Raw genomic sequence first — 20,974 nt, 5'->3', positions numbered from 1 at the left:
TTAGAGCATTTACATTTGTCAGTACGTCGTTCATTCCCTTAACAGTTTTGGTGACTGTAATTTACTTTGCAGTCTCCAGGGATACCAGTTGGCAGATGATACAGCCATTCATGCCCACCTGTGAATTATGCAAAAAGAACAATTAGCGCTCCTTTAAAACACACAGAATAGGGTAAATTCAGCTCAATGTCTTGTGCCAGTTGCTAAAAATTGTCTGCGCATTTGATGCAAATTAATAACCACTCACATAGCTTTTTTTTTTTTTTTTTTTTTTTTTCCAGTTTAAATTCTAAAGAGTAGAAAAGTTGACAAAAACTCCTTTGTTTCTTCTCCCGTCGGCTTCTTCCATGGTCCACCTGTTATCTGTATGTTTGTGTTTCACAGTTAATACAGGAGCCTTTGTCTGTGGCGCCACTCAGTTTTGCAGGCCATCTGTAGCGTGTTTCTTGCTCTCACGGTATACTTTATGCTTTCAAACTCCACCTCAATGATAAATAATAGCAACCAAAATATCCACAGTATGTTTTTTTTTTTTGTTTTTTTTTGAGTGGCTTGTTTTACATTAAATATTATTTTAGGGACATGCAGGGAAAATAAATAACAGTTGTTAGATAATTCTAGTGAAGCCATTTATTGTGTAAACCAAATACCTGGGCTCGACAGATATTGGATTCATGGGAAAATGAAGGGGCACCACTTCACTCAACACCACCATTTGCTCAACTGTGACATGCACTCTACCTCATGTGCTGCAAACATTGCTGAGAGGATAGTAAACAATTGAGATGAGTGCACTGCACTGAACAAACATTATGAGTTGCTAAATTACTATAATAATCTGTATAAAAATGTTGAATTTCACAACTTAAAGGCCAGTATCCATCAGTATAATCTGTTAACCTATTCTATAAAAAAGTGAAAATAGGGCTTCACAGTTAATCAAGTTTTAATCTTGATGATGATACTTTATTGATCCCACAATGGGGAAATTACAGTTAACAGAACACCCATCCAAGAAGACAAACAGAACAAACATGGGGAGAAAAAAAAAATCATATGCAAAGAGTGCTGTAGAGTTGGGTCTGCACTAGAGCTCGAGCAATATATTATCAGCCGTTTTTAGCTATTTGCTGAGGTATTGCGCTCAGCAAATAATTTTCATTTATTGGACAATAAATGAAAATTTCATCTTGAGAGACAGGAGAAATGCCCTACAACTATGTTATGAGTGTGGACATGGTATTGCTTGTCCACCAGAAGGGATTCTGCAACTTCCTTGTTGGCAACACAGGTTTGGAACACCAAAACACAACAACCAGTTGATGGGAGTAAAGTTAGGCAGACTGTAAACAGGTAATCCACAGCTTATTGTGATAATACACGTTTATTTTTAACCTGCATTGTCCTTAATTAGTAAGGAACCATAAATAACTACATACAAGAAATGCTAGGGAAATCAGTTTCATGTGCCTGAAAGAAAAAAATTGATCACATTTTTAAATCACCAAGTATTGGTATTGGTATTGGTATCCTATAGTGGTCGGGCTCTTGTCTGCATCTCAAAGCAACACAGCTACCTTATTCATCTGCATGAAAACACACCACTAACGCAACAGCAATGCATTGGTTGCTAATGTGAATTGTCCAACATCAAGTCAGAGGTCCATAAAAGTAAGCCTGTACAGTGTGTTAGCTTATCCATCCAGCTTACAAAGATGCAGTGAAATCAAAATAATTGTGATAATCATTTTGGCCATAAGCGTTCAGCCCTAGGTGAAAATGAAACAGAGACCGTGAAAACAGAAAAGGTGTGTGGACACTCAGTTGTATCCCACAGTATATACAATAATATGATATAAGGCCATTTGGCATTCTGTGTTGCTTATTAGACTTGACACAAATTGCTGATCATGTTTTGATTTCCTTAATTAACCGTGAAGGGTAATTAATTCATATTTAATTTAAGCCTCAGAATACTCACAGCTGTACCCTGTATGTGATGTGGCAGTATTTTTTTTCAGTGCGCTTTTGGCTTATTCTGTTGCCGTGGGTGACTGAATAGATTGCAAAATTTGATTGACAAAGTATTAATTAGGCTGTCACTTCACAAGGGCTTATTCATTGAATGATTGTTATTTATAGCTGTAAAACTAGCACAGCTTTTCCTGTCCTTTCTAAAAGGGATTGTTGGAACGTCAAGCGCCCAGTTAATCTCGTACCTTGGCATTTTTTTCTTTGATAAGTGGAGGCAGAGCAGCATTTTATCAGTAATATGGAACTATGGTTTCTCTGACAAGCTCAAAAAGCCAAAGGCTGAACAGACCTGAGAATCTCTCGTTTCCCCTGACATGGTTGGTTGAAATGTGGTGTTGCAATGACAGAGAAGGAGTAGAGTCATTGCATAATGACTGCGAGCATTTTCAGCTGTGGCGGCTGACAGATTGAGGTCCCTGCCTGCCTGTGGGTAGCAGCTGCAGTTGGTGGGAGGGATCCAAACGGCTAATGATTTACCTCCCTCGCTCCTTGCCACAGACACATAAGCATGCACTTTAGAAAGGGTAATAGCAATGTGCGTGTAGAGTGGAAGGTTTTCACATTACTATAGTGGCAGTTGCTTAAGAATCTCTCGTGCGTTTCAGTCTCATTTGCTCATCACATTAGGGATTTCAGTGGCTGTTTGTTCAGGTTTCTTTGTAGCTGTTTGCTGCATTAAAATGAACCGATGACTCAGTCAAATCTGTTTTCAGACTTTAAAATTACTCTTCACTGATATCAATATATGTATTGGCATTCTTTGCTTGTCACTGAAATTTGTTATGCTAAAAATATTTTTAAAATATTTTTCTGTAGCGTTCAAATATTTTTTTTTTCCTCTGACAGTTGAGACATCATTTTCACTGTGATGTTGCATTTTATCCTTTGTCCTAGCCTTTTTTCAGATTTCTTTTTTTTTTTTGTATCACAGTAGAGAGTTTCATTGCTTGATTTTACACTTTTTGTGTGGATAATTGGGTAGCAAACTAAGGTTAAATAAAGATTAACCATCATCTAGCTGTCCATCCATCCATCCATTCGTCTGTTTTCTTCTGCTTATCCAGTTTTGGTTTTTAACCGTTTGCCACGATGTCATGTTGCTTGGAGATGTCACATAAGCTGATATGTGTTTTTCAGTTTTATGTCATTATACATTCATATTAATAAACTATTAATGAAAATCTTTAAATGTACATTAATTTCTCACACTTGGTTCATGTTCTTCCCAGGGACACCATGTGGCGGGTGTTTACCGGTGCGTTATTGGTGGAAGAGAAAGGCAGCCAACTGCTGGCCGACCTACGGGAGATCGAATCCTGGGTGTACCGGTTGTTGCGTTCACCAGTACCAGTGGCGGGTCAGAGACGTGTGGATGTGGAAGTGCTGCCTCATGAGCTCAAACGGCCACTGACCTTTGCCCTACCTGACAACTCACGCTTCTCCATGGTTGACTTCCCCCTGCACCTGCCCTTAGAGCTGCTGGGTGTGGACGCCTGTCTTCAGGTCCTCAGTTGTGTCCTGCTTGAGCACAAAGTAAGGGCAGGTGCAGTGGTCCTCTCATGGACCGGTCTCTTTATTTTCTCTTGTATTTTGTGTACATATGTTAAAAAGCAGGAAGGAAAAGATTAGAGGTTTTCTTAAGTTGCAGCCTAATTCCCTATGGGATTTTATTAAAGACCACACTCATTTTAGAAGCCAAAGGTACAAGCAAGGCTATATTTAGTCTTATTGTTCAGTGGTTTCCTCTGGAGTGCAGCTGTGTATCTACAAGGTCTTTTTTTTTCAAAGGCGTCCTGAAAAATGTCCCGAATGACATTTACAACAGACATTTTCTGTTGTTAGCTCACTGAAGCCATTTTACTGCAGTGTGGACAAAGCACAATGGGTAAAAACAAGACTGCTAATGGTTTATGACAGAGAGGAAAGACTCTGTCATCTTGTATTTTTAACACTAGAATCATTAATGTGGATGTAACAGGATTCCTAGTTTGCCTGGCTCTGATGTGGTGTTACTCCAGGTATACGTTGACACTGATACATGGGGTCATTTACAACCAAATCAAACCTACGCTTCTCATATTGAGTCACACTGCTGAAAGTGGATCATGTTGGATAAATGCTGGACATTTTGCTTTGCCTATTTTGATAGGTACTCTGCCACCCAAAGGTTTTTTTTCCAGGATGTCTGTTCCATCCTGTATCTCAGTGCTGTTTTTGGTTAGCATTAGCATTACTTGCACCCTTCAATCACAGACTGCTGCCAAATGAAGGTTTCCTGTTTTTAAAAAAATATTGCCGCTATATAACTAGAGCAAAATTAGACTTTAAATCTTTAAATTATGAACAAAAAATTGACTATAGATAGATCAGTCAAATCATACCACATCAAAAAAATGTTGCTTAAATTAAGATGGTAGAAACATGTTGTGAGGGTGCTGAGGACCCACTAAATATAAAATGAGATGCATGATTTTTTTTTCTTTCGCCAGGTCATCCTTCAATCCAGAGATTACAATGCTTTGTCTATGAGCGTCATGGCCTTTGTAGCCATGATATACCCACTGGAGTACATGTTCCCAGTTATTCCCTTGCTGCCAACATGTATGGCCTCAGCTGAACAGGTAAAACTCTGCGATTATAGTGGATATATTTTAAATAAATATGTGATTTTTCTGTATGTGCTTACTTTTTTTTTTTTTTTTTCATTTCAATGTCTTTTTGTGGTTCCATAACAGTTGAGCCTAACTGAACTCTTCTCTCCCTACGGCAGCTCCTTCTTGCTCCTACTCCCTACATTATTGGCGTACCAGCCAGCTTCTTCCTCTACAAATCTGATTTTAAAATGCCAGACGATGTTTGGCTTGTTGACCTTGACAGCAGTAAGGTCTGTATATACACACTGCCTTCTCATCTTGTTTTTATTGTGTCGTGATGCTGAGAGTTTTTTTTTTAATACTCAAATACACTGCAAAATAAATTAAGAAGGCTATTTTTGCCTTCAGGTTATAGCACCTACCAATGCAGAGCTTCTGCCACCTCTTCCAGAGCCTGAAGCAGGCGAGCTTAAGAAACATCTAAAACAGGTAATATATATGATTTGTTTGATTCCTCTTAGATTTTTATAAATTGTTCTATTTCTGCTCCACTGCGGCAACCAGAGTTTTGGCCCCAAAACGCAATGGGACTCCTGGCACTCATGAACATTTTGCAGAGACATTTCTGGACCTCAGGTGCTTCTCTGTACCTTTTGAAGTTTAATCTCATGACTGCTAGTTAACACCACTCTTGTGTGAATGTAAAACTTGTCTTTCAGCAGTGTGAAGAGTAGGGGCTTCCTCCTTCATCAAAGTTGTATGTATTGTAGATGAGTGTGAGGGTATTTGAAACTGGTTTTGTTTTGCACTAACAAACAAACTTTTTTTTTTTTTCTTTTTTCCCCTGTTTTCTGTGCATGCTCTAGCTCTTGGAGGTAAAGATGCTAGGTCCCTGCTACCCAAGATAAATACTTAGTATTACTGGTAGCAACTAATTGCTCCTCTAACCTGGTTATCTAGCAGCAGAATCTGGTTCTGATTCATGGAAACAGCACTTTTTGTAACTTTAAAAAAAAAAATTAAAGCCAATAACATACTCTCATATCTTAAAAAAATATTTAAACTATCAATATGTCTTCACATAAGTGTGCTTATTGGCCAAGGAAACATAGTCAGAATACCATGCGTCCTTATTTTCCATTTTCAGTAGATCAGTCATTACGGTCATTTTGAGTTTACTTATCTTAAATGCTCCTATTTGAATAACCACAGGAACAAATGCCAGTATTTATTTTCCATTTTAAGACTTAGAACTGACAAAGAAATCCAGCCATTCACTTTGTTTAAATATTCAACTGAGGTATGAACATCATTAAAAGCCGATAATCCCATTAAATGAAACAATGGAGTTATTTTGTCGGCAGTTACAGCATCAGATTTTCTTTTACACATGGTCAAAAGAATTCCTGATTCCTGGTAATTATATAATCATTAAATTTAGAAAACATTTGAAACAAAACTAATATTAATTAAAACCGCAAGCGGTGATATCGGGCCCTCGCACTCCCTGCGCGTCGACCCGTGGCGCTCGTCGCCCCGTGCCGCACTCGGAGGTCTTGTGATCGTGATGGTGTACAGAAGGTCTGTAGAAAGTTGAATTCTTTTATAGGAAAAGATATCTTTTGCTCTCGGCATAGACGCAATGGAATATTTGGGGGTGGGGTCACGGCTCCAGCATGCAAAATAGGGCATGGGTCTGATAGACTGTTTTGATCAGGATGATGTCAAGAATGTTTTAACACATTTTCATACATTTCCGAGAAACTAAGTTTGTGGATGCTATACAAAATTTCATTTGCTTCTGTAGGGGGCGCTCTTGCAGCTACGTATAGCCTTGAATCCATAGTTATGGGTTCAGAGTGGCTGTGTACATGAGTGATTACATTTTCAGGCAGATCGGGCAAAGCATGTACGAACACGTGCCCAAACAATTTTGGTCGCCATTGAGAAAAATGAAAGCCAACTGCAATGGCTTGGTGTGACAACACCATTTAATATTTTGTCAAGATTTCCACAATATTTGATGGGCTGTTTGTCTAGATGATCTGGAGCCAATTTGGTCTCACTGGCTGAAATGCCCTAGGAGGAGTTCATTCAAATAGCAGGCCTGAAAATGGCAAAAATTGACAAAAACTGACACTTTCAATTGAAGATGCTGGACTTCCTGTAGGGTTTCCAGTATGGCTCCAAGAGACTTTTTTGTACGTCTTAGGATGTTACATGAGTGTGCAGAATTTCAGAGCTGTAGATATAATGTAGCTCTGGGGCTAGCTAAAAAACATGCTATTTTATGATATTTCAAGCTGCCAGTAGGTGGCGCTGTAACATTTATGGACTTTATGCATATCAATGTGTTCAGGGCAGGAGGCTTATCAAATTGATGAGGATTTCGTAAGGAATGGTGAAAGATAGTTTCATGCATTTCAGAGCAAAACTAATTCTGTGGACGTCATACAAATTTTCATTTGCTTCTGTAGGGGGCGCTATTGCGCCTACAGTCTTGAATCTGTAGTTATGGATTCAGCCTGGGTGTGTACATGAGTGATTAAATTTTCAGCCTGATCAGACAAAGCATGTGCGAACAAGTGCACAAACAATTTTGGTGGTGAGGGAGAAAAACGAAGGCCAACTTCAATGGCCTGGTGTGATAAGGCCATTTAATATTTTTTAAAGATTTCCACAATATTTGATGGGCTCCTTGTCTAGATGATGTGGAGCAAATTTGGTCTCACTGGGTCAAATGCCCTAGGACAAGTTCGTTCAAATAGCAGGCGTGGAAATGGCAAAAATTGACACCTTCAATTGAAGATGGCCGACTTCCTGTAGGGTTTGGGGTATGGGTCCAAGAGACTTTTTTGTACGTCTTAGGATGTTACACGAGCCTGTACATTGTCATACATGTAGATAAAACGTAGCTCCGGGGCTACTCAAAAAACTTGCTATTTTAAGATATTCCGAGCTGCCACTAGGCGGCGCTCTAACGTTTATGGACTTTATGCATATCAGTGTGTTCAGGACAGGGTGCTTATCACACCACTGAAGTTTGAGCCAGATTGGGCAAGTTGGCTTGGAGTTACAGCCATTTTTGTGTTCATGGCGAATCATCGAACTTTGCCGTCCCATAAGGGTCACGCCCTTTTGTCAAAAACTCACAGTTTTGAAAACACAGTAAGTCCAACTTCTTAAGGCTTTCCAGGTGAAATTTGAGATGGTTCTGCTAAACCACCTTGGAGCTGGACCTCCAAGTGTAAAATATGACATTTCCTGTTCCCACTAGGTGGCGCTGCGACTGATATTAAATATTGTCATATGTATGTGTTCAGGGGGGCACCCTCATCCTACTGGAGAAGTTTGATGCACATTGGATCATGTAGGTATGAATGAGAGGCAATCAAAATTTCATGGCGAATGATCAAAGTTCAAAGGGGCATAAGGACCCCTCCCCCTTGGCAAAAACTCACCATTTTCGAGATTTAGATTCCCCTGGGGGTGTAGGTTAGACAAACCAAATATGAAGATGATAACGTCTAAAACCTCTGAGTTATTAGAAAAAGTGTGAGGGCTGCAAATCGCCAAATTTGCATAATTAATTCAAAATGGCGGACTTCCTGTTGGGTTTAGGGCATGGCTCCAAGAGGATTTTTTGTGCGCCTGGACATGATATACATGTGTATGAAGTTTCATTCATGTACGTGAAACACAGCGGTGGGGCTCCAGTTTAGGGGGCGCTAGCGAGCCATTTGGGCGCGCCCTTGCCCGAGCCCATTAAAATACTTAAATTTTCACCAGGTGTGACGCATGTGCCAAGTTTCATGAGTTTTTGAATATGATAAAGCCCCCAAAAAGCCAATTCATTTGCCTGAATAATAAAAAAAAAAAAAAAAATAATAATAATTAAAGCCGCAAGCGGCGATGAGCGGGCCCTCGCACCCGGCGCGCGTCGACCCCTGGCGCGCTCCAGCCAAGCCGCGCGTCGACCCGTGGCACTCTCCAGCCGAACCGCGCTCGGAGGTTCTCGCAGACGAGAGAGTAGTGGGCTCACCCGGCTGCTGACAGCTCAACAGGCTAGCCGTACTTCGCGTCGATCGTCTCCCGCTTCCACTAGGTGGCGTCGGTGAGTGCCCACTAATTAATATGTCACAATGCTCTATGTAATGCCTGCAGCCATCAATGAAACTGTAATGACCATAGGATGATGAGTATCAGTGTCCTACTGATTTCCTGTTGCCACTAGGTGGCGTTATGAGTGTGAAACAAAGCTGATAGAGGGGTGTGTCCAGTCTCCCTTACCCTCCCATTAAGCCTGTGAAGTTTGAGGCAGATCGGACAATGTATGTCAGAGATGTAACAATTTGGTGCACTGTGGTATATGAGTAAAATCCCACATTTAGAGGGTTGCTATGGCAACACCGTTCAATATTCGACAAAACCATGAATATCTTTTGATGGGCTACTTGTGTAGATGATCTGGAGCCATTTTGGTGTGACTGGATGAAAAGCTGTAGTAGAAGATGATTCAAATAGCAGGCCTGAAAAATGTGAAAAATGCTGCAAAAATGACACCTTAATTAGAACATGTCAGGCTTCCTGTTGGATTTCGGCTATCGGTCCAAGAGACTTTTTTGTACGTCTTAGGATGTTACTTCAGCATGCACGATTTCAGGTACACAGACCAAGCACTGCCCTGGGGCTGATGTTTAGAACCTATCTGGGCCTGAAATGGAAAAAAAGTCCAAATTCAGAGGGTTGCTACGGCAACACCGTTCAATATTCTACAAAACCATGAATATCTTTTGATGGGCTACTTGTGTGGATGATCTGGAGCCATTTTGGTCTCACTGGGTCAAATGCCCTAGGAGGAGTTGAGGCAAAAAGGCCTGAAAAAGGCGAAAAATGCTGCAAAAATGACACTTTAAAGTGAACGTGGCTGACTTCCTGTTGGGTTTCGGCTATCGGTCCAAGAGACTTTTTTGTAGACGTTAGCATCTTACATCAGCCGGCACATTTTCAGGTACATACAGAAAGCACAGCCCAGGGGCTGATGTTTAGAATCTCTGTGAATTTGAAATTGAAAAAAGTCCAAATTCAGAGGGTTGCCATGGCAACACCGTTCAATATTCTACAAAACCCTGAATAACTTTTGATGGGCTACTTGTGTAGATGATCTGGAGCCAATTTGGTGTCACTGGGTGAAATGCCCTAGGACAAGTTCGTTCAAATAGCAGGCGTGGAAATCGCAAAAATTGACACCTTCAATTGAAGATGGCCGACTTCCTGTAGGGTTTAGGGTATGGGTCCAAGAGACTTTTTTGTACGTCTTAGTATGTTACATGAGCATGTACATTTTCATACATGTAGATAAAACGTAGCTCCGGGGCTACTCAAAAAACTTGCTATTTTAAGATATTCCGAGCTGCCACTAGGCGGCGCTCTAACGTTTATGGACTTTATGCATATGAGTGTGTTCAGGGCAGCATGCTTATCACACCACTGAAGTTTGAGCCAGATTGGGCAAGTTGGCTTTGAGTTACAGCCATTTTTGTGTTCATGGCGAATCATCGAACTTTGCCGTCCCATAAGGGTCACGCCCTTTTGTCAAAAACTCACAGTTTTGAAAACACAGTAAGTCCAACTTCTTAAGGCTTTCCAGGTGAAATTTGAGATGGTTCTGCTAAACCACCTTGGAGCTGGACCTCCAAGTGTAAAATATGACATTTCCTGTTCCCACTAGGTGGCGCTGCGACTGATATTAAATATTGTCATATGTATGTGTTCAGGGGGGCACCCTCATCCTACTGGAGAAGTTTGATGCACATTGGATCATGTAGGTATGAATGAGAGGCAATCAAAATTTCATGGCGAATGATCAAAGTTCAAAGGGGCATAAGGACCCCTCCCCCTTGGCAAAAACTCACCATTTTCGAGATTTAGATTCCCCTGGGGGTGTAGGTTAGACAAACCAAATATGAAGATGATAACGTCTAAAACCTCTGAGTTATTAGAAAAAGTGTGAGGGCTGCAAATCGCCAAATTTGCATAATTAATTCAAAATGGCGGACTTCCTGTTGGGTTTAGGGCATGGCTCCCAGAGGATTTTTTGTGCGCCTGGACATGATATACATGTGTATGAAGTTTCATTCATGTACGTGAAACACAGCGGTGGGGCTCCAGTTTAGGGGGCGCTAGCGAGCCATTTGGGCGCGCCCTTGCCCGAGCCCATTAAAATACTTAAATTTTCACCAGGTGTGACACGCGTGCAAAGTTTCATGAGTTTTTGAATATGATAAAGCCCCCAAAAAGCCAATTCATTTGCCTGAATAATAATAAAAAAAAAAAAAAATAATAATAATAATAATAATAATAATAAACGAAGCAATTACAATAGGGCCTTCGCACAGTTCGTGCTCGGGCCCTAATTAAAACCGCAAGCGGTGATATCGGGCCCTCGCACTCCCTGCGCGTCGACCCGTGGCGCTCGTCGACCCGTGCCGCACTCGGAGGTCTTGTGATCGTGATGGTGTACAGAAGGTCTGTAGAAAGTTGAATTCTTTTATAGGAAAAGATATCTTTTGCTCTCGGCATAGACGCAATGGAATATTTGGGGGTGGGGTCACGGCTCCAGCATGCAAAATAGGGCATGGGTCTGATAGACTGGTTTGATCAGGATGATGTCAAGAATGTTGAAACACATTTTCATACATTTCCGAGAAACTAAGTTTGTGGATGCTATACAAAATTTCATTTGCTTCTGTAGGGGGCGCTCTTGCAGCTACGTATAGCCTTGAATCCATAGTTATGGGTTCAGAGTGGCTGTGTACATGAGTGATTACATTTTCAGGCAGATCGGGCAAAGCATGTACGAACACGTGGCCAAACAATTTTGGTCGCCATTGAGAAAAATGAAAGCCAACTTCAATGGCCTGGTGTGACAACACCATTTAATATTTTGTCAAGATTTCCACAATATTTGATGGGCTGTTTGTCTAGATGATCTGGAGCCAATTTGGTCTCACTGGCTGAAATGCCCTAGGAGGAGTTCATTCAAATAGCAGGCCTGAAAATGGCAAAAATTGACAAAAATTGACACTTTCAATTGAAGATGCTGGACTTCCTGTAGGGTTTCCAGTATGGCTCCAAGAGACTTTTTTGTACGTCTTAGGATGTTACATGAGTGTGCAGAATTTCAGAGCTGTAGATATAATGTAGCTCTGGGGCTAGCTAAAAAACATGCTATTTTATGATATTTCAAGCTGCCAGTAGGTGGCGCTGTAACATTTATGGACTTTATGCATATCAATGTGTTCAGGGCAGGAGGCTTATCAAATTGATGAGGATTTCGTAAGGAATGGTGAAAGATAGTTTCATGCATTTCAGAGCAAAACTAATTATGTGGACGTCATACAAATTTTCATTTGCTTCTGTAGGGGGCGCTATTGCGCCTACAGTCTTGAATCTGTAGTTATGGATTCAGCCTGGGTGTGTACATGAGTGATTAAATTTTCAGCCTGATCAGACAAAGCATGTGCGAACAAGTGCACAAACAATTTTGGTGGTGAGGGAGAAAAACGAAGGCCAACTTCAATGGCCTGGTGTGATAAGGCCATTTAATATTTTGTAAAGATTTCCACAATATTTGATGGGCTACTTGTGTAGATGATGTGGAGCAAATTTGGTCGCACTGGGTCAAATGCCCTAGGACAAGTTCGTTCAAATAGCAGGCGTGGAAATGGCAAAAATTGACACCTTCAATTGAAGATGGCCGACTTCCTGTAGGGTTTGGGGTATGGGTCCAAGAGACTTTTTTGTACGTCTTAGGATGTTACATGAGCCTGTACATTTTCATACATGTAGATAAAACGTAGCTCCGGGGCTACTCAAAAAACTTGCTATTTTAAGATATTCCGAGCTGCCACTAGGCGGCGCTCTACCGTTTATGGACTTTTTGCATATGAGTGTGTTCAGGACAGGGTGCTTATCACACCACTGAAGTTTGAGCCAGATTGGGCAAGTTGGGTTTGAGTTACAGCCATTTTTGTGTTCATGGCGAATCATCGAACTTTGCCGTCCCATAAGGGTCACGCCCTTTTGTCAAAAACTCACAGTTTTGAAAACACAGTAAGTCCAACTTCTTAAGGCTTTCCAGGTGAAATTTGAGATGGTTCTGCTAAACCACCTTGGAGCTGGACCTCCAAGTGTAAAATATGACATTTCCTGTTCCCACTAGGTGGCGCTGCGACTGATATTAAATATTGTCATATGTATGTGTTCAGGGGGGCACCCTCATCCTACTGGAGAAGTTTGATGCACATTGGATCATGTAGGTATGAATGAGAGGCAATCAAAATTTCATGGCGAATGATCAAAGTTCAAAGGGGCATAAGGACCCCTCCCCCTTGGCAAAAACTCACCATTTTCGAGATTTAGATTCCCCTGGGGGTGTAGGTTAGACAAACCAAATATGAAGATGATAACGTCTAAAACCTCTGAGTTATTAGAAAAAGTGTGAGGGCTGCAAATCGCCAAATTTGCATAATTAATTAAAAATGGCGGACTTCCTGTTGGGTTTAGGGCATGGCTCCAAGAGGATTTTTTGTGCGCCTGGACATGATATACATGTGTATGAAGTTTCATTCATGTACGTGAAACACAGCGGTGGGGCTCCAGTTTAGGGGGCGCTAGCGAGCCATTTGGGCGCGCCCTTGCCCGAGCCCATTAAAATACTTAAATTTTCACCAGGTGTGACGCATGTGCCAAGTTTCATGAGTTTTTGAATATGATAAAGCCCCCAAAAAGCCAATTCATTTGCCTGAATAATAATAATAATAATAATAATAATAATAAAAAAAAAAAAAAAAAAAATAATAATAATAATAATAAACGAAGCAATTACAATAGGGCCTTCGCACAGTTCGTGCTCGGGCCCTAATTAAAGCCGCAAGCGGCGTTTTACGGCCCTCGCTGCCTGCGCGACCGCCAAACCCAGCGCGAGCCGCAAGTGAGCCCCCGCGAACCCCCAGCGAGCCACCTACGAGCTCCGCAAATCTCCAGCCAGCCACCTGCGAGCCCCGCAAACCCCACTGCATGCCGCCTGAGAGCCGCTGCTCCTGCAACCTGCGACCTGCCTTCCCTGCGAACAACCTGCCCTGCAAACAGCCTGCAACCCACCTGCGAGCCACCTGAGATCCCCCTTCAAGCTGTCAGAGAGCCACCTGTTCTGCCAAATGTAATCCCCACTGGCAAAAGATGAAAATCTTGGCAAGGATGGACATGATAACACTGTTGAATCTATCTATTTGACTGTGGCGAAGTTTTCTACCTTTTTTCATGCATTTCAGAAAACCTAAATGTGATTCCCACCATCTAATGCTTTTGTTCCATCTGTAGGGGGCACTAGTGCACTTGTTGCTCTGAATCCACAAATCTAAATTAAGTCTTGTCCAGTACATAAGGGAAAGGAAATGGCAAGCAAAGTGCAGAAAGAGTGCGTGAGTGATTGCGCAATACGTGTGACAAGGTAGTGGTTTCTCCATAGTGACGTCATGTTGACATTGGGGTGGTGGTCACGGCTGCAGCGTGCAAAAAAGGGCATAGGTCTGATTGACTTTTCTGATCAGGAGTATCTGAAGAACATGTAAAAAAATTTTCATGCATTTCAAAGAAAGTAATGCGGTGGACCTCCATACAAAATTGCAGTGTCTTCTGTAGGGGGCGCTATTGCAGCAATCGCCATTGTTTCTCCACGTTATGGATTCAGTGTAGGTGTGTTCATAAATGATTCCATTTTGGGGCAGATCGGGCAAAGCACGTGCGATTGATGGCAGGAAAGAGGACAGAAATTTTTGGTCAAACGAACGCCAAATTCAGGGGCCTCATGTGACAAGCCCGTTGAATTGAATACGAAGTCCTTCGATAACTTTGGATGCCCCATGTCTCTAGATAATGCTGAGCCATTTTGGGTTTAGTGGGTCAAATGCCCTAGGAGAAGTTCGCGCAAATACGAGGTGTCCAACAGTGCAAAATTGGCAAAAACAGAATTTCAAGCCAAGCTAGCGGATTTCCTGTGGGAATGTGGACATGGGTGTCATTGACTTTTTTGATCGTGCTGGGGTAAAGAATGTTTGTCTCGAATTGCATGCATGTCTGAGAAAGTAAATTGTTGGCTCCCCATATAAACGCAACGCACATTTGCGGTGTGGTGGCGCGTGTGGCGTGCAAAATTGGGCATAGGTCTGATTGCCTTTTCTGACCAGGAGGATCTGAGGATTTTGTACAAAAATTTTCATGCATACCAGAGAAACTAATTTTGTGGACCCCCATACAAATTTTCATTTTGTTCTGTAGGGGGCGCTATGGCATCAATCGACGTGGTTTCTGCACTTATGGATTCAGTGTAGGTGTGTTCATAAATGATTCCATTTTGGGGCAGATCGGGCAAAGCATGTGCGATTGATGGCAGGAAAGAGGACCGGAATTAGTGGTCAAACGAAGGCCAACTTCAGGGGCCTAGTGTGACAAGACAATTGAAATGAATACGAAGCCTTCGATAACTTTAGATGCCCTATGTCTCTAAATGATGCTGAGCCATTTTGGTGTTTGTGGGTCAAATGCTGTAGGAGAAGTTCGCGCAAATACAAGGTGAGCGAAATTGCTGACTCGGCAAAAGCCAAATTTCAAGTGAACCTGGTGGATTTCCTGTGGGTCATGCAGGGGTGCCTCAAGAGGATTTTTTGTTTGTCCTGACATGATCTATGTGTGACGAGAATTTCATGAATCTACGGCAAACTTGAATTTGGCCTCTCCCATAGGGGCCCGAAAAATGAAATTTCCAGGGGGCGCAGTGTAGCCGTGTTTTTGAGTTAGTTTGTGGCGACATTAAAATACGTAATTTTTCGCCAGACCTGACCACCATGCAAAAAATGGTGACTTTTCGCGCATGTTCAGGGGGTCAAAATTGGGTTCAAAGAGAGAGAAAGTATAATAATAATAAAGAAAAATAATAATAAAGAATAATGGAGAATTCGAGCAAAAACAATTAGGCGTTTTCCCAGTCACCCCGACGCATACCTTTTCGGAAACGTCTCGACCTGACCCACGTCCCTATGAGGTCGGGGGTCACTGGCGACCGCGTCCCATGCGACCGTGGGGATTTTAACGCATTTTGGGGTATGTGGCATAGTGAATCCAATAGGCTCCTCGCCGAGACTTCGTCGGCTCGGGCCTAATAATAATAATTAAAGCCGCAAGCGGCGATGAGCGGGCCCTCGCACCCGGCGCGCGTCGACCCCTGGCGCGCTCCAGCCAAGCCGCGCGTCGACCCGTGGCACGCTCCAGCCGAACCGCGCTCGGAGGTTCTCGCAGACGAGAGAGTAGCTGGCTCACCCGGCTGCTGACGGCTCAGCAGGCTAGCCGTACTTCGCGTCGATCGTCTCCCGCTTCCACTAGGTGGCGTCGGTGAGTGCCCACTAATTAATATGTCACAATGCTCTATGTAATGCCTGCAGCCATCAATGAAACTGTAATGACCATAGGATGATGAGTATCAGTGTCCTACTGATTTCCTGTTGCCACTAGGTGGCGTTATGAGTGTGAAACAAAGCTGATAGAGGGGTGTGTCCGGTCTCCCTTACCCTCCCATTAAGCCTGTGAAGTTTGAGGCAGATCGGACAATGTATGTCAGAGATGTAACAATTTGGTGCACTGTGGTATATGAGTAAAATCCCACATTTAGAGGGTTGCTACGGCAACACCGTTCAATATTCTACAAAACCATGAATATCTTTTGATGGGCTACTTGTGTAGATGATCTGGAGCCATTTTGGTGTGACTGGATGAAAAGCTGTAGTAGAAGATGATTCAAATAGCAGGCCTGAAAAATGTGAAAAATGCTGCAAAAATGACACCTTAATTAGAACATGTCAGGCTTCCTGTTGGATTTCGGCTATCGGTCCAAGAGACTTTTTTGTACGTGTTAGGATGTTACTTCAGCATGCACGATTTCAGGTACACAGACCAAGCACTGCCCTGGGGCTGATGTTTAGAACCTATCTGGGCCTGAAATGGAAAAAAAGTCCCAATTCAGAGGGTTGCTACGGCAACACCGTTCAATATTCTACAAAACCATGAATATCTTTTGATGGGCTACTTGTGTGGATGATCTGGAGCCATTTTGGTCTCACTGGGTCAAATGCCCTAGGAGGAGTTGAGGCAAAAAGGCCTGAAAAAGGCGAAAAATGCTGCAAAAATGACACTTTAAAGTAAACGTGGCTGACTTCCTGTTGGGTTTGGGCTATCGGTCCAAGAGAGTTTTTTGTAGATGTTAGCATCTTACATCAGCAGGCACATTTTCAGGTACATAGAGAAAGCACAGCCCAGGGGCTGATGTTTAGAATCTCTGTGAATTTGAAATTGAAAAAAGTCCAAATTCAGAGGGTTGCTATGGCAACACCGTTCAATATTCTACAAAACCCTGAATAACTTTTGATGGGCTACTTGTGTAGATGATCTGGAGCCAATTTGGTGTCACTGGGTGAAATGCCCTAGGACAAGTTCGTTCAAATAGCAGGCGTGGAAATCGCAAAAATTGACACCTTCAATTGAAGATGGCCGACTTCCTGTAGGGTTTAGGGTATGGGTCCAAGAGACTTTTTTGTACGTCTTAGTATGTTACATGAGCATGTACATTTTCATACATGTAGATAAAACGTAGCTCCGGGGCTACTCAAAAAACTTGCTATTTTAAGATATTCCGAGCTGCCACTAGGCGGCGCTCTAACGTTTATGGACTTTATGCATATGAGTGTGTTCAGGGCAGCATGCTTATCACACCACTGAAGTTTGAGCCAGATTGGGCAAGTTGGCTTTGAGTTACAGCCATTTTTGTGTTCATGGCGAATCATCGAACTTTGCCGTCCCATAAGGGTCACGCCCTTTTGTCAAAAACTCACAGTTTTGAAAACACAGTAAGTCCAACTTCTTAAGGCTTTCCAGGTGAAATTTGAGATGGTTCTGCTAAACCACCTTGGCGCTGGACCTCCAAGTGTAAAATATGACATTTCCTGTTCCCACTCGGTGGCGCTGCGACTGATATTAAATATTGTCATATGTATGTGTTCAGGGGGGCACCCTCATCCTACTGGAGAAGTTTGATGCACATTGGATCATGTAGGTATGAATGAGAGGCAATCAAAATTTCATGGCGAATGATCAAAGTTCAAAGGGGCATAAGGACCCCTCCCCCTTGGCAAAAACTCACCATTTTCGAGATTTAGATTCCCCTGGGGGTGTAGGTTAGACAAACCAAATATGAAGATGATAACGTCTAAAACCTCTGAGTTATTAGAAAAAGTGTGAGGGCTGCAAATGGCCAAATTTGCATAATTAATTCAAAATGGCGGACTTCCTGTTGGGTTTAGGGCATGGCTCCAAGAGGATTTTTTGTGCGCCTGGACATGATATACATGTGTATGAAGTTTCATTCATGTACGTGAAACACAGCGGTGGGGCTCCAGTTTAGGGGGCGCTAGCGAGCCATTTGGGCGCGCCCTTGCCCGAGCCCATTAAAATACTTAAATTTTCACCAGGTGTGACGCATGTGCAAAGTTTCATGAGTTTTTGAATATGATAAAGCCCCCAAAAAGCCAATTCATTTGCCTGAATAATAATAAAAAAAAAAAAAAAAAAAAAAAAAAAAATAATAATAAACGAAGCAATTACAATAGGGCCTTCGCACAGTTCGTGCTCGGGCCCTAATAATAATAATAAACGAAGCAATTACAATAGGGCCTTCGCACAGTTCGTGCTCGGGCCCTAACAAGAAACATCCCAAGAGCACAAACCTCCAAGAAGGAAGCTCTGGGCAGTATTTACTTTTAAGGGAATAATATTGTATTTTGTATATATTAATTTTGTTTTCTTTCTTTGTAGTGCAGTAAAAATTAGATAAGGGCAGCATGACAGATGTTTACTTTGATGACACAGGCATTATGTAGGAGTAGATAATGGATAACTGGACATCAATAACTTGAGCTTAATATATAATATTATGCTGCAGTATATTTCTAACTAGGCAGCTCATTCTCTGTCTTTTGACAATACTTTCTTTAAAGATAGAAAACATTTTGGGGTCAACTTGAGAGAAAGGCAGATGTGAAATGTAAAAGTGAGGTCAGAGGTCAAATGTGAAATATTTTTAGTTTTTATACAACAATTTCTATATGTTGACAATACACACCACACTTGTAAGAGTCATAGTTTCTAAGTTATACGGCTTTTTGCCTATTTTCGACTGGTAAATCATTGGTGGATGTAAGCCAGATTTTAATGGATGTTAACATTCAGCACCCCCACAAAGTTTTATCAGAATTCATTCAAAACTTTGTGGGGGTGCTTGTTTACAGACATGTACGCAAATGCTCCCAAAACGTAAGCTCCTTGGCAAAGGTAATAATAATAATATCTGCAAAATTCATGTATGAGTTTGTGTTTATGTTGTCTTTTTTAAATTAAATTCAAAATACAAATGCCTGAGAGTCTGTTACCATAACTTCACAAAAGCATATAAAAAGAACAATTAGACAGATTTTTATATTCTTGTGATTTGTGCATTATCAATGTGATAGTGATATTTCATTTTGAAAAACAACAGTGATCATCACTACTGTTGTGACACCCCAGAATTGAATAAAACAAACAGATCTTTTTTTTTCATACATCAAATTAAAATCTTTGCACACACTCTTTTGGTTCATTCTGCCTTGAATCAGAGCCAGTTTGTTAGCTGTGTGTGTGTGTGGTTAGCATCCCTTTCCCGGTGTGCAGGCGTGTGACGAGCTGCTGGTGTGTACTTGTAGGAGTGTGCAAGGCTCAGTATAGCTGTTGTATATTTGGAAACAAGTTCACAATGTTGATATGAGCAGTACTTCTAATGTCACTGAATATGGTTGAGTGATTATCTGAAGACTTTGATGCCATAACAGAATGCTGGTGATGCTTGAGTATCTGAAAATACTTGCACTTGACATTTGATCACCAAGATAAACTGGCTGTAAGAACCTACAATTTTTTTTTGTGTACTTTCACAAGGCTGGTTGTGTTATTAAAACTTACCTGACATTTTGTGAGGATTAGAAATTGATATAAGGCTTTTATTTTGCTACAGGTGCTTTATTGTGCAAGTATTTTTTATTAATTTCTGAAAAGATCTGCAGTTTTCTGTGTGTCATTCCCACTCCATTGTAACCGCTGGTTTGTCCCAGCTGGTCACCATGGATGGCCTTCGTGTATCTTGTTGTGGCTGGATTCTGTAGGTGAAGTCTGTGTTTTTTTTCTTTTCTTTTCTTTGGTTATGTTATTGTTTTTGCCTCTATTTTTCTGTTTGTCTTTCACATCAATCATAAAAGCATTTCCAGTTTTTCTCATCTTCCTCTGTCTCTCTCGCTCTGACTTTGTCTCATGTCACTGTCACTCAGTCTTGCAAATTCTCTTGCTCTCTAGGCTGTACATCACTTTTTCAAAATGGGCACAAATTAATATTTTCTTATCTCCTTTCTTCAGTAAATTATAGAATTGAAAATGGAAATGATAAAAGGTCAAGGCCTCTCTGTCATTTCACAAATAAATGAAAAGGAACTTTTTCCCTCATGATCTTAGATATATTTAAATTACATTTGGGTGGCAGCAAAATATATTTATTTGCTGTCAGCAAAAAACAAAGCAAAAAAAAAAAAAACCTGACAAATAGGGAAGTGCTGCTGAAAGGAGACAAAGAAAAAAAAGGGAAAGGGCCATGGTGGTGACCCTTCCATCATGTGCTGTTCCAGTGTCAGTCACGAAGTTGTCATCCCAGCTCTTCATGTGATTCTCCTCGCATCTCTCTTATCCCCCTTCCTAGTGTCTGGTTAGGTTGACCGTGATCACCCAAAAGCAGATCTTCTCCTCTGAGAATAAGGTTACTCATTTCTCCTCCTGTGGAATGTGTCATGCCCCTGCACGGATATCTTCTCTGTCACATTATTTTGCTTGTCACTACTACTTGTTTCCTATTCTCAAGAACAAAATGCATAACGGCGTCATAGAATGTTGCAAACCAGTGTTTTGATACACTGCTTAGCTCTGGCTTAAGCATGACTGAATGTGCGTGCATCTATCTTGGCATCAGTGAGTATTCGTAACCAGAACAAGATACTGTTTGATGAAGCTGATCACTCTGACAAAGTTAACATTCATGCAGATACAGCAACTAAATGTTCCATTATGCTAAGCTAAACATTGACTCTTGAGTCTGCAGCAGTCCCCTCAAATAAACTTACTTCCCCTGTGCTCCTCCTCTCCAAAGTGACACACCCACT

At 41.6% G+C, this 20,974-nt stretch overlaps 1 protein-coding gene across 6 annotated transcripts in view; it reads left to right on the top strand.

Moving 5' to 3' along the window:
* Positions 1 to 20,974, top strand: part of madd (MAP-kinase activating death domain) — a 63,687-nt gene that overhangs the window by 9,108 nt on the left and 33,605 nt on the right. For 5 of the 6 annotated variants that reach the window (XM_030724236.1, XM_030724233.1, XM_030724227.1 and 2 more), the window contains exons 4-7: positions 3,264 to 3,567; positions 4,524 to 4,655; positions 4,805 to 4,918; positions 5,037 to 5,117. In XM_030724236.1, coding sequence (XP_030580096.1) covers positions 3,264 to 3,567; positions 4,524 to 4,655; positions 4,805 to 4,918; positions 5,037 to 5,117 — 631 coding nt within the window. Of the gene's footprint in view, positions 1 to 3,263; positions 3,568 to 4,523; positions 4,656 to 4,804; positions 4,919 to 5,036; positions 5,118 to 20,517; positions 20,575 to 20,974 lie in introns of all 6 variants that reach the window. The other variant, XM_030724215.1, reaches the window with a different exon arrangement.

Source organism: Archocentrus centrarchus, chromosome 3 (assembly GCF_007364275.1).
Source record: "Archocentrus centrarchus isolate MPI-CPG fArcCen1 chromosome 3, fArcCen1, whole genome shotgun sequence".
Lineage (NCBI taxonomy): Eukaryota > Metazoa > Chordata > Actinopteri > Cichliformes > Cichlidae > Archocentrus > Archocentrus centrarchus.
This window is presented reverse-complemented; position numbering and strand designations above follow the sequence as displayed.